Raw genomic sequence first — 13,069 nt, forward strand, 5'->3', positions numbered from 1 at the left:
AAACACATCTGAGACAACCAATGGGGGCTTTCTATTCAAAATCTCCTACAGGACAATATTCCCTGTTCACCCTGTCGGATCCATCCTGCCACTATTTCACTGTGCCGTCGCTCCGTCCCCATTGACTATGATGGGGACGGGGGCGGAGCTCCGGCGCAGCACGGCAGTGCACAGCGAAAGGCCGCCGAAATAAAAGTACTGCATGTCTGACTTTTTAGTCCGGCGGCCTCTCGCCGTGCACTGCCGTGCTGCGCCAGAGCTCCGCCCCCGTTCCCATTATAGTCAATGGGGATGGAGCGGCGGTCCGGCGGCACAGCGAAGTAGCAGCAGGACGGATCCAGCAGTGAACAGTGAACAGCCTGTCGGATCCGTCCTGCCACTAGTGTGAAAGTAGCCTTTTTTTCAAGGGAATTTCTCAACCTCCTTGTCAAAAGAAACATATGTTCTAGAGAAGACTAGCAAAATTCTCTACCGGTTCCACCATCTCCCTCCATAGCAGTTTCCATATTAGGCTACTTTCACACTAGCGTTCGGAGCGGATCCGTCTGATGTTTCATCAGTCGGATCCGCTCCGATAATGCAGGCGTTCGCATCCATTCAGAACGGATGCGTCTGCATTAAAACTTAGAAAATTTTCTAAGTGTGAAAGTTGTCTGAGCGGATCCGTTCAGACTTTACATTGAAAGTCAATGGGGAACGGATCCGCTTGAAGATTGAGCCATATGGTGTCATCTTCAAGCGGATCCGTCCCCATTGACTTACATTGTAAGTGTGGACGGATCCGCTCGCCTCCGCACGGCCAGGCGGACACCCGAACGCTGCAAGCAGCGTTCAGGTGTCCGCTCACTGAGCGGAGCGGAGGGTGAACGCTGGCAGGCGGATGCATTCTCAGTGGATCCGCCTCCACTGAGAATGCATTGGGGCCAGACGGATGCGTTCGGGGCCGCTCGTGAGCCCCTTCAAACGGTGCGCACGAGCGGACACCCGAACGCTAGTGTGAAAGTAGCCTAATCCGCATGCTGCAATTGCAAATACTTATGGACCTGGCTGTGAGGTCGTTCAATCTCAGATTGTAATTCCCCACCCTTGACTATATAGGATATTCATCTTAATCCCTTAAATTTCCCTCTACCAAGCCCATCCAAACTGGCCTGCTCAGGAAGCCAAGCGGTGTCTCATATTGGTGAAGATTGAGCAGATCCCTGTATCCCCAACATATTGCACACCTGCCACCATATTTAATGTTATAGACACCGGATGATTCTTAAACGTATGTGCTTCAAACAAATATTCTATACCAATAAAGTGACTACAAAAAGTAATACATTTCCAGATTTGGCACCGCCATTCTACCCTGATCTCCAATTTAATTCTAGCACTATTTTTGCTAACCCTCTGAACTTGACATTTATCTTACGGAAAACCGCTGGTGTCTCCATACAAGTGAATTATAAAGAAAATACAACAACTGGAGCATCCATATCATTTACATACGATGCCCCACCACTGACAGGGGAGGTTTACACTAAATATTTTTCGCATCAATGCATGTACCAAAGGGTCCAGATTCAGTTTCTCAAAGTCCTCTATAGATGTACATACTTTAACCACTAAACATCCGAATGATCCAAACGGATCTCCCCCGCAGCTACATTTAACCCTTGCAGAGTTCCAACTTATTCCAGTTGACTGATAGTCGAATATTGCCTATATGTTTTCATTATAATAGACAAGGCACACAAACCTCACAAAATGCGAGCTTCTCCGTCCCTCCATGTTGAAATCCCTGAATACGTGAGTGTGCCCTAAAAGGTGCTGGCAATGGTTCAAAGGCAATCGTGAAGAGAAGGGAAGGTAGAAGACAACCCTGCTGTGTGCCCCTCTCCAATAAGAACACCCCTGTCAACACATTATTGACCATACCCCAAGCCCTAGCAGTCTCAAGAAGCAACTCAACTGACTGGATAAAATTACTGACAAAGCCCACCTTTAACAAAACCCTCACAAAAAAAAAAAAAAAAAAAAAAAAAAAAAAAAAAAAAAAGATTCAATGTGGTTAAATGCCTTGGCTATATCCTATGAATAAATCACTATGACAAGGGTTAGCAGCTGGCAATTTTCGGTTGAGGACCACATAAATTAGTAGTTGTCAATGTATAAATCCTGTATGATCTTGAGGTATAATACTAGTGATTGCAGACGGCCAAGGTTATCTTAATATCCATATTGGTCGATACGAATTGGTTAACATGGGGGTAGTATCTGGCTTGGGGAGAACCACAATAATGGCCTCTTTACAAAGCGTCTAGGAGGCTACCCTTTTCTAAGGCCCATTCAAAACCTCCCAGAAGAAGGAGTTTTAGGATTAGCTAGAGATACCAAAGCCTTGCAACTCCTGCTAAGTGGGGACTCCAAAAAGTTTCTCAACAGAGCCCAAGTTCTATTTATTCTCTATACCTAGAGTCTTCTACGGTATGGACTTATCCGTAATATCAGTTTTTTCTGAACAGGATCTGTTCTACTATACCAGTGGTGGGCAAACTTTTTTGTCAACTGAGCCAAATATCGCCAAAAACCACGATTGAAATTTCTTTTGAGAGCCACATTTTTAAAACCTAAAATATATAGGAAGGAAGCGCATGCAAAGTGCATGCGCTACTTTTTTGCGGTGCGGAGGCACAGCCAGAAGCACCACGGAAGCACACTGTAGAACTCATATCCAGGATCCTGGACCCATTGAAGTGAATGGGTCCATGATACGGGCTGCACACGGCCGTGTGCAGCCCGCATCATGGACCCATTCACTTCAGCATGCGCTACTTTTTTGCGGTGCGGGCAGTCGGATGCGGATCGCGAACCCCATTCAAGTGAATGGGTCCGCAGTCCTCATGCAGCTGCCCCATGGTCTGTGTCCGTGCATTGCGGACCGCTATTTGTGGTCCGCAGCACAGGCACGGCGCCCTTACATTCGTGGGCATGAGCCCAGAGTGTTTTTACATACTTTTATATGTACTTTCTTTTATTTGGATCTTGATTATTATTTCATTTTATCTTTTTTTACTTTCATTAAACTTGCCTGCAGACATTACTTTTGCTGTTTAAACACATGCCAAGTAAATGCTGATGCCAAATAATTGAGTCACCTGTAGAAGGAGGTACACTGACTCTGAAAGGAGGTAGAAGGAGGTACACTGACTGACTTGTAGTCACGTTCAAAGAAAGCGCCTGCAGCGGTGTTCTGTCTCTGGCAGATTTCACTGCCCGGGAAGTTTTCACTACCCCTCGTCACTTCCTCCTCGTTCCAACGTCTGGAAGGAGGTGCGTACTGCTTACTGTCATGAAGCGCGTGCGCGAATACTAGTTAGCGAACACGCCAGAGGCGTAACTAGAACTGACTGGGCCCCACAGCAAATTTTTGTACGGGGCCCCCCACACACACTTACATGCTTCTTCACAAACCGCCTCCTCCTGTGCAAACCCCTCTTATATGGCTATTTAGTGACTTTTTATTTACTGTATTTACTGTTAGCACGACTGTTTTTTTTTTAACATTTACAGTTGCTGACGGAGTTTATATTCAACTCAACCCCTTTATAACCTGCGCTGCAATTGTAATAGACCTGTCTGATTTACCTCTACATATCCACAAGTATTTTAGCCTCTGTACCTTTCATACTGCAGCCATGGACGCAGTCATACACGCACTCTCCACAGCCATGGACGCAGTCATACACGCTCTCCCCACATCATGGACGCAGTCATACACGCACTCTCCACATCATGGACGCAGTCATACACGCACTCTCCACAGCCATGGATGCAGTCATACACGCACTCTCCACATACATGGATGCAGTCATACACGCACTCTCCACATACATGGACGCAGTCATACACGCACTCTCCACATACATGGATGCAGTCATACACACACTCTCCACATACATGGACGCAGTCATACACGCACTCTCCACATACATGGACGCAGTCATACACGCACTCTCCACATAAATGGATGCAGTCATACACGCACTCTCCACATACATGGATGCAGTCATACACACACTCTCCACATACATGGACGCAGTCATACACGCACTCTCCACAGCCATGGACGCAGTCATACACGCACTCTCCACATACATGGATGCAGTCATACACGCACTCTCCACATACATGGATGCAGTCATACACGCACTCTCCACATACATGGATGCAGTCATACACGCACTCTCCACATACATGGACGCAGTCAGACACGCACTCTCCACAGCCATGGACGCAGTCAGACACGTACTCTCCACATACATGGACGCAGTCATACACGCACTCTCCACAGCCATGGACGCAGTCATACACGCACTCTCCACATACATGGATGCAGTCATACACGCACTCTCCACATACATGGACGCAGTCATACACGCACTCTCCACATACATGGATGCAGTCATACACGCACTCTCCACATACATGGATGCACTCTCCACATACATGGATGCAGTCATACACACACTCTCCACATACATGGATGCAGTCATACACACACTCTCCACATACATGGATGCAGTCATACACGCACTCTCCACATACATGGATGCAGTCATACATGCACTCTCCACATCATGGACGCAGTCATACACGCACTCTCCACATACATGGACGCAGTCATACACGCACTCTCCACATACATGGATGCACTCTCCACATACATGGATGCAGTCATACACACACTCTCCACATACATGGATGCAGTCATACACACACTCTCCACATACATGGATGCAGTCATACACACACTCTCCACATACATGGATGCAGTCATACACGCACTCTCCACATACATGGATGCAGTCATACATGCACTCTCCACATCATGGACGCAGTCATACACGCACTCTCCACATACATGGACGCAGTCATACACGCACTCTCCACATACATGGATGCACTCTCCACATACATGGAGGCAGTCATACACGCACTCTCCACATACATGGAGGCAGTCATACACGCACTCTCCACATACATGGACGCAGTCAGACACGCACTCTCCACATACATGGACGCAGTCAGACACGCACTCTCCACATACATGGACGCAGTCATACACGCACTCTCCACATACATGGACGCAGTCATACACGCTCTCCCCACATCATGGACGCAGTCATACACGCACTCTCCACATCATGGACGCAGTCATACACGCACTCTCCACAGCCATGGATGCAGTCATACACGCACTCTCCACATACATGGATGCAGTCATACACGCACTCTCCACATACATGGACGCAGTCATACACGCACTCTCCACATACATGGATGCAGTCATACACACACTCTCCACATACATGGACGCAGTCATACACGCACTCTCCACATACATGGACGCAGTCATACACGCACTCTCCACATACATGGACGCAGTCATACACGCACTCTCCACATACATGGATGCAGTCATACACGCACTCTCCACATAAATGGATGCAGTCATACACGCACTCTCCACATACATGGATGCAGTCATACACACACTCTCCACATACATGGACGCAGTCATACACGCACTCTCCACAGCCATGGACGCAGTCATACACGCACTCTCCACATACATGGATGCAGTCATACACGCACTCTCCACATACATGGATGCAGTCATACACGCACTCTCCACATACATGGATGCAGTCATACACGCACTCTCCACATACATGGACGCAGTCAGACACGCACTCTCCACAGCCATGGACGCAGTCAGACACGTACTCTCCACATACATGGACGCAGTCATACACGCACTCTCCACAGCCATGGACGCAGTCATACACGCACTCTCCACATACATGGATGCAGTCATACACGCACTCTCCACATACATGGACGCAGTAATACACGCACTCTCCACATACATGGATGCAGTCATACACGCACTCTCCACATACATGGACGCAGTCATACACGCACTCTCCACATACATGGATGCAGTCATACACGCACTCTCCACATACATGGATGCACTCTCCACATACATGGATGCAGTCATACACACACTCTCCACATACATGGATGCAGTCATACACACACTCTCCACATACATGGATGCAGTCATACACGCACTCTCCACATACATGGATGCAGTCATACATGCACTCTCCACATCATGGACGCAGTCATACACGCACTCTCCACATACATGGACGCAGTCATACACGCACTCTCCACATACATGGATGCACTCTCCACATACATGGATGCAGTCATACACACACTCTCCACATACATGGATGCAGTCATACACACACTCTCCACATACATGGATGCAGTCATACACACACTCTCCACATACATGGATGCAGTCATACACGCACTCTCCACATACATGGATGCAGTCATACATGCACTCTCCACATCATGGACGCAGTCATACACGCACTCTCCACATACATGGACGCAGTCATACACGCACTCTCCACATACATGGATGCACTCTCCACATACATGGAGGCAGTCATACACGCACTCTCCACATACATGGAGGCAGTCATACACGCACTCTCCACATACATGGACGCAGTCAGACACGCACTCTCCACATACATGGACGCAGTCAGACACGCACTCTCCACATACATGGACGCAGTCATACACGCACTCTCCACATACATGGACGCAGTCATACACGCACTCTCCACATACATGGACGCAGTCATACACGCACTCTCCACATACATGGACGCAGTCATACACGCACTCTCCACATACATGGACGCAGTCAGACACGCACTCTCCACATACATGGACGCAGTGATACACGCACTCTCCACATACATGGACGCAGTCATACACGCACTCTCCACATACATGGACGCAGTGATACACGCACTCTCCACATACATGGACGCAGTCAGACACGCACTCTCCACATACATGGACGCAGTCATACACGCACTCTCCACATACATGGACGCAGTGATACACGCACTCTCCACATACATGGACGCAGTCAGACACGCACTCTCCACATACATGGAGGCAGTCATACACGCACTCTCCACATACATGGACGCAGTCAGACACGCACTCTCCACATACATGGACGCAGTCAGACAGGCACTCTCCACATACATGGACGCAGTCATACACGCACTCTCCAGATACATGGACGCAGTCAGACACGCACTCTCCACATACATGGACGCAGTCATACACGCACTCTCCAGATACATGGACGCAGTCAGACACGCACTCTCCACATACATGGACGCAGTCATACACGCACTCTCCACATACATGGACGCAGTCAGACACGCACTCTCCACATTCATGGACGCAGTCAGACACGCACTCTCCACATACATGGACGCAGTCAGACACGCACTCTCCACATACATGGACGCAGTCAGACACGCACTCTCCACATACATGGACGCAGTCAGACACGCACTCTCCACATACATGGACGCAGTCAGACACGCACTCTCCAAATACATGGACGCAGTCAGACACGCACTCTCCACATACATGGACGCAGTCAGACACGCACTCTCCACATACATGGACGCAGTCAGACACGCACTATCCACATACATGGACGCAGTCAGACACGCACTATCCACATACATGGACGCAGTCAGACACGCACTCTCCACAGCCATGGACGCAGTCAGACACGCACTATCCACATACATGGACGCAGTCAGACACGCACTCTCCACATACATGGACGCACTCTCCACATACATGGACGCAGTCAGACACGCACTCTCCACATACATGGACGCAGTCAGACACGCACTCTCCACAGCCATGGACGCAGTCAGACACGCACTCTCCACATACATGGACGCAGTAAGACACGCACTCTCCACAGCCATGGACGCAGTCAGATACGCACTCTCCACAGCCATGGACACACTCATACACACACTCACCATATACATGGACACACTCATACACACACTCACCATATACATAGATGCATTCATACATGTGCTCACCATATACATAGATGCATTCATACACACACTCTCCACACATACATGGACGCACTCATACACACACACTCCACATACAGGGGCGCACTCATACACACAATCACCACATACATGGACGCACACATATACAATACACATATATAGACACCCAGCTTTCCTGCTGTGCCTCTCCCCCATACTCTAATGCCTCTGCACTTGTGCCATGCAGGATAGCAGGGAAGCTAGATGACATTTCATGATATAATTCACCCAGCTTTCCTACTGTACTGCATGCCACATGTGCAGAGTCTGGGAAAGCTGAATATAACCGCAGTAGTTCCCATGCTACTCACATCACTGGTGCAGTTGTGGCAATCCAACTGATGTTCAGCATGCTGGGCAGAAAAGGTTCAGGCTGCAGGAATCGCGGGTAGAAAAGAGGGTGGGGCTATTATAGCTCCTCCCACATCGGGCTGTCCTGTTGCTGGTCAGTGTCCATCATAAGAACTGAGGAGGGGGAGAGGCGGAGCAATGTCACTGGTGTCAGGTCAGTGACAGAGGTGCAAGGGCAGGACTCTGGACCCGATGCAGGAGCAACACGCCCTCTCTTGCTTTGTGGAACGCAAATGCGTCCCACAGGCAAGATTCCTCTGTAGTGCAGGATGGGTTGGTTTCGCCGTGGGAGCCCGCACCAAAGAGCCGCATTGAAGGGTCTAAAGACCACTGTACTATACCAAGTACTTGCCCCCACTACTGTGCTACTCACACAAGTGTTCACAGAAGAGACAGTAGGGGGCAACCTGAAGGCCACTTTCAACTGGAAACCATATTAGAAATATTACACAATTGTGGTACTTACAACAGGAGTGGGTGCAGGTGGTAAGGTGACATTTGCTGGCCTGCCACGGCCAGCCTGCTGATGCATATTTTGCATTTGCCTGGCTTCTTCCTGCTGAATCTCAAGGAGAGATTTTGTGTTGACCGTCGGTTTGACGACATTGCCCCAACCAGGAGTTTTTTGCTGCTGCTGCTGCTGTTGCTGCTGCTGCTTCTGCACAGACTTCAGCTCTTGATGCTGTCGCCTTTGCTGTAGATAGAAAAGGAAAATTTCTCAAGGACCTACTTATTTTTGCAGATGTTTCCGTGAACACTACAGAACTGTAGGCAAGAAATTGTTGAATTCACACGTTTGCAACAACAAAAAATAATATATATATATATATATATATATATATATATATATATATATATATATATATATATATATATTTTTTTTTTTCTATGCAGAGAATTTAATGGTATTTCCAGCTAAACTAAACCAATAAAAAAAACAATTTCAGCACAAGATGGGCACTATAAAAAATACATATACACTTATTGTAACCAACACTAGAAAACATGACAGTATAACATAAAAATATACTCTAAATACTGGATTTCCAGTTGGATATAACCTACAGCCTATTTGGCTATCATAATAGAGAAGAAATTTCCCTTTGCTTTATCTTGCATTAGAACTACTTTAGGATTCATTTATATTTATTTTTGTATTGTGCTGAATGTGGAGTGCTGAGGGGGGTGGGCGATATTTCAAAATTGGTCCCCATCATTGGGATTACTTTGGGTCAGAATCTCACGATTATGTTTATTTTCAGATACTAGATACCTATCTCATCGTATGATATATTGTGTTTGCCCTAATAAAGTTAAAAATTATGGTTACCATAAAAAGGAGATTTTTTGTGAAACTCACCTGTAAAATCTTTTTCTCGTCTTTTCCATTGGGGGGACACAGACCATGGGTATAGCTTAGGTTATTACAAGGAAGAGACACTATGCAAATAGTAAAAAACAGCTACTCCTCCACTGGCTATACTCCCATGCTCCAACAGGAGGCCCTCAGTGCGTGCAAAAGCAGTAGAAGGAGATCAGAAACCAAATATTAACCAAGAAAAACAGACCCAAGGAACACCGCCATCGGGCCGCTAACCATAAGGTCCAACTAGAAGAGAACCAACCCCTCCTGCAACGGACAAGAATGGGTTTCTCGTCCCCCAATGGAAAAGACGAGAAAAAGATTTTACAGGCGAGTTTCACAAAAAATCTCCTTTTCTCGTCCATTCCATTGGGGAACACAGACCATGGGACATCCCAGAGCAGTCCATGGGGTGGGAAGACCAGCACCTCCAGAGGGAAAACGTCCAACGATTAAACAGGAACCACAGCCTGCAATACCTTGCGCCCTAGGGCAGCATCAGCAGACGCCAAAGAGTGCATCTGGTAGAACCTTGTAAAGGTATGTAAGGACGACCAGGTGGCCGCCTTACAAAGTTGTGACGTAGAGGCTCGATTGCGCCTCGCCCAGGAGGCCCCCACCGCCCTGGTGGAGTGCGCGGTAACCCCCGCTGGGGGAACCCTACCGCTGGACCAATAGGCCATGGCAATAGTCGACCGAATCCACCGAGCCACAGTGACCTTGGAGGCCACCAGACCCTTACGAGGCCCCTCGGGAACCACAAAAAGTGAGTCTGAGCGGCGAAATGGGGCAGTCACCGACAGGTACTCCCGTAGAGCACGGACAACATCCAGAGAATGGAGAGCACGCTCCTTGGAGTTCGCCGGAGCAGGGCAAAAGGATGGCAGGACAATGTCCTCATTAAGGTTGAAGGCGGAAACCACCTTGGGCAAAAAGGAAGGGACAGGGCGCAGTACCACCTTGTCCTTGTGGAAAACCAAAAAGGGCTCTTTTGAGGAAAGGGCGGCCAGCTCCGATACCCTCCTGATAGAGGTGATGGCCACCAAAAAGGCCACCTTCCAGGTGAGAAAACTCAGGGAAATGTCCCTCAGGGGCTCAAAAGGAGCCGCCTGAAGAGAAGACAGAACCAGGTTCAGATCCCAGGGGGGCAGAGGAGGGACATACGGAGGGACCGAATGCGCCACCCCCTGCAGGAAGGTCCTCACCGGACCTAGCAGAGCCAGAGAGCGCTGAAAGAAAATGGCCAGAGCGGAGACCTGACCCTTCAGAGAGCTCAGCGACATTCCCATCTCCAGACCCGACTGGAGAAAGGAGAGGACCACCGGAACGGAGAAATGAAGAGGAAAGACGTCTATCTTCTCACAAAAGGCAAGAAAGGCCTTCCAGGTACGGTCGTATATCCGGGAGGAAGCTGGCTTCCTGGCTTTGATCATGGTCTTCACGACAGAGTCAGAGAAGCCCCTCTTCTTCAAGATGGAGGTCTCAGCCACGCCGTTAAACAAAGCGGTTGTAAATTCTGGTGGAAGAGAGGTCCTTGAGACAGCAGGTCCTCCCTGAGAGGAAGAGGCCACGGAACGTCCACCAGCATCCAAGCGACCTCCAAGAACCAGGCGCGGCGAGGCCAATCTGGGGCGATGAGGATGGTCGGGATCCCTTCTGCCGCGACCCTGCGAAGAACCTTTGGGAGCAGAGGCAGTGGTGGGAAGACATAGAGCAGTGCGAAGTCTTGCCACGAAGACAGCAGAGCGTCCACTCCGTACGCTTCCGAATCCCGAGCTAGGGCCAGGAACGTGGGAACCTTGTTGTTGAGCCTGGACACCATCAAGTCCACGTCCGGGCGGCCCCAATGGCGACAGACGTCCTCGAATACGTCCGAATGCAGAGACCACTCTCCCGGATCCACCCTGTTGCGGCTGAGAAAGTCCGCCGTCCAGTTTTCGACCCCTGGGATGTACACTGCAGACAATATCGGAACGTGAGTCTCCGCCCACTGGAGGATCCTCTTCACCTCCTGCATCACCAGCCGGCTGCGGGTTCCACCCTGATGATTGATGTAGGCCACGGCTGTGGCATTGTCCGACTGGATCCTTATCGGGAGCCCCGTTAGGAGGGGGGTCCAATGAGACAGAGAGAGGAAAATTGCTCCGAGTTCCAATATGTTGATCGGAAGGCGGGCTTCTACTTCTGACCACACCCCCTGAACCGTCCGAGCCCGGAGAACGCCGCCCCAACCCAGAAGACTGGCATCGGTGGCGACGACAGTCCAGGAGATTGGGAGGAAGGATTTCCCCGAAGTCAGATTCTGAGGGGACAGTCACCACTGAAGGTCCATGCGAACCCGAGGAGGAAGGCGGATCCGAGAGTCCAAACCCCTCGATGTCCTGTCCCAGAAGGACAAGATCGCCTGCTGCAGAGGTCGAGTGTGAAACTGGGCAAAGGGGACAGCCTCGAAGGAGGCTACCATAAGCCCCAGAACCTGCATGTACTCCCGGATGGAGAGACACTCGGAATGCAGAAGGCGAGACACTGAGTCCCGTATCCGAGAGAACTTGCAATCCGGGAGGAATATCCGGGCTGCAGTCGTGTCCATAACCATCCCCAGGAAGGTCACCCTCTGGGCAGGTAGGAGAGAGGACTTCGGGAAGTTGATCAGCCAGCCGAATTGTTGCAGAATCTGAACAGTGATCCTGACGCTGACTTCGGCCTGGGAACGAGAGGGAGCCTTTATCGGAATGTCGCCCAGGTAAGGCAGCAGAGATATGCCCCTGGTACGCAGAAGTGCCATGACTGGCGCCAAGATCTTCGTGAATACCCGCGGGGCCATCGCTAGCCCAAAGGGTAAGGGCGACGAACTGATAATGGCAGTCGCCAATGGCGAAGCGCAGGAACCTGTGTGAGATTCTGCGATAGGGACATGCAGATAGGCGTCCCGGATGTCCACTGATGCGAGGAACTCCCCTGAAAGAAAAGAAGCAATAACAAAGCGGAGGGATTCCACCCGGAACCTCCGCACCCGCAGGGACTTTTTTAACAGCTTCAGGTCTAGGACCGGACGTACTGATCCCTCCTTCTTAGGCACCACAAAGAGATTCGAGTAGAAACCTGCCCCCTGGTCCTCCAGAGGAACTGGGACAACTACTCCCCTGACCAGAAGGGAAGACACCGCTTGTAAAAGGGCCGAGGCTCGGGCTGGATCCCCCGAAACACGAGACTGAAAGAAACGTTCCGGAGGTCTGGAAACGAATTCTATCTTGTAACCAGAACTCACAATTTCCAGGGCCCATGCGTCTTGAACATGAGCTCTCCAGACATGCTGAAAGGAGAGCAGACG

The 13,069-nt window shown here is 49.7% G+C and overlaps 1 protein-coding gene across 4 annotated transcripts in view; it reads right to left on the reverse strand.

Annotated features, from left to right (window-relative positions):
* Window positions 1–13,069, reverse strand: part of GIGYF2 (GRB10 interacting GYF protein 2) — a 190,457-nt gene that overhangs the window by 8,858 nt on the left and 168,530 nt on the right. For all 4 annotated transcript variants that reach the window (XM_040427902.1, XM_040427904.1, XM_040427900.1 and 1 more), the window contains one exon: window positions 8,842–9,069. In XM_040427902.1, coding sequence (XP_040283836.1) covers window positions 8,842–9,069 — 228 coding nt within the window. The remainder of the gene's footprint in view (window positions 1–8,841; window positions 9,070–13,069) is intronic.

This window comes from Bufo bufo, chromosome 4 (genome assembly GCF_905171765.1).
Source record: "Bufo bufo chromosome 4, aBufBuf1.1, whole genome shotgun sequence".
Lineage (NCBI taxonomy): Eukaryota > Metazoa > Chordata > Amphibia > Anura > Bufonidae > Bufo > Bufo bufo.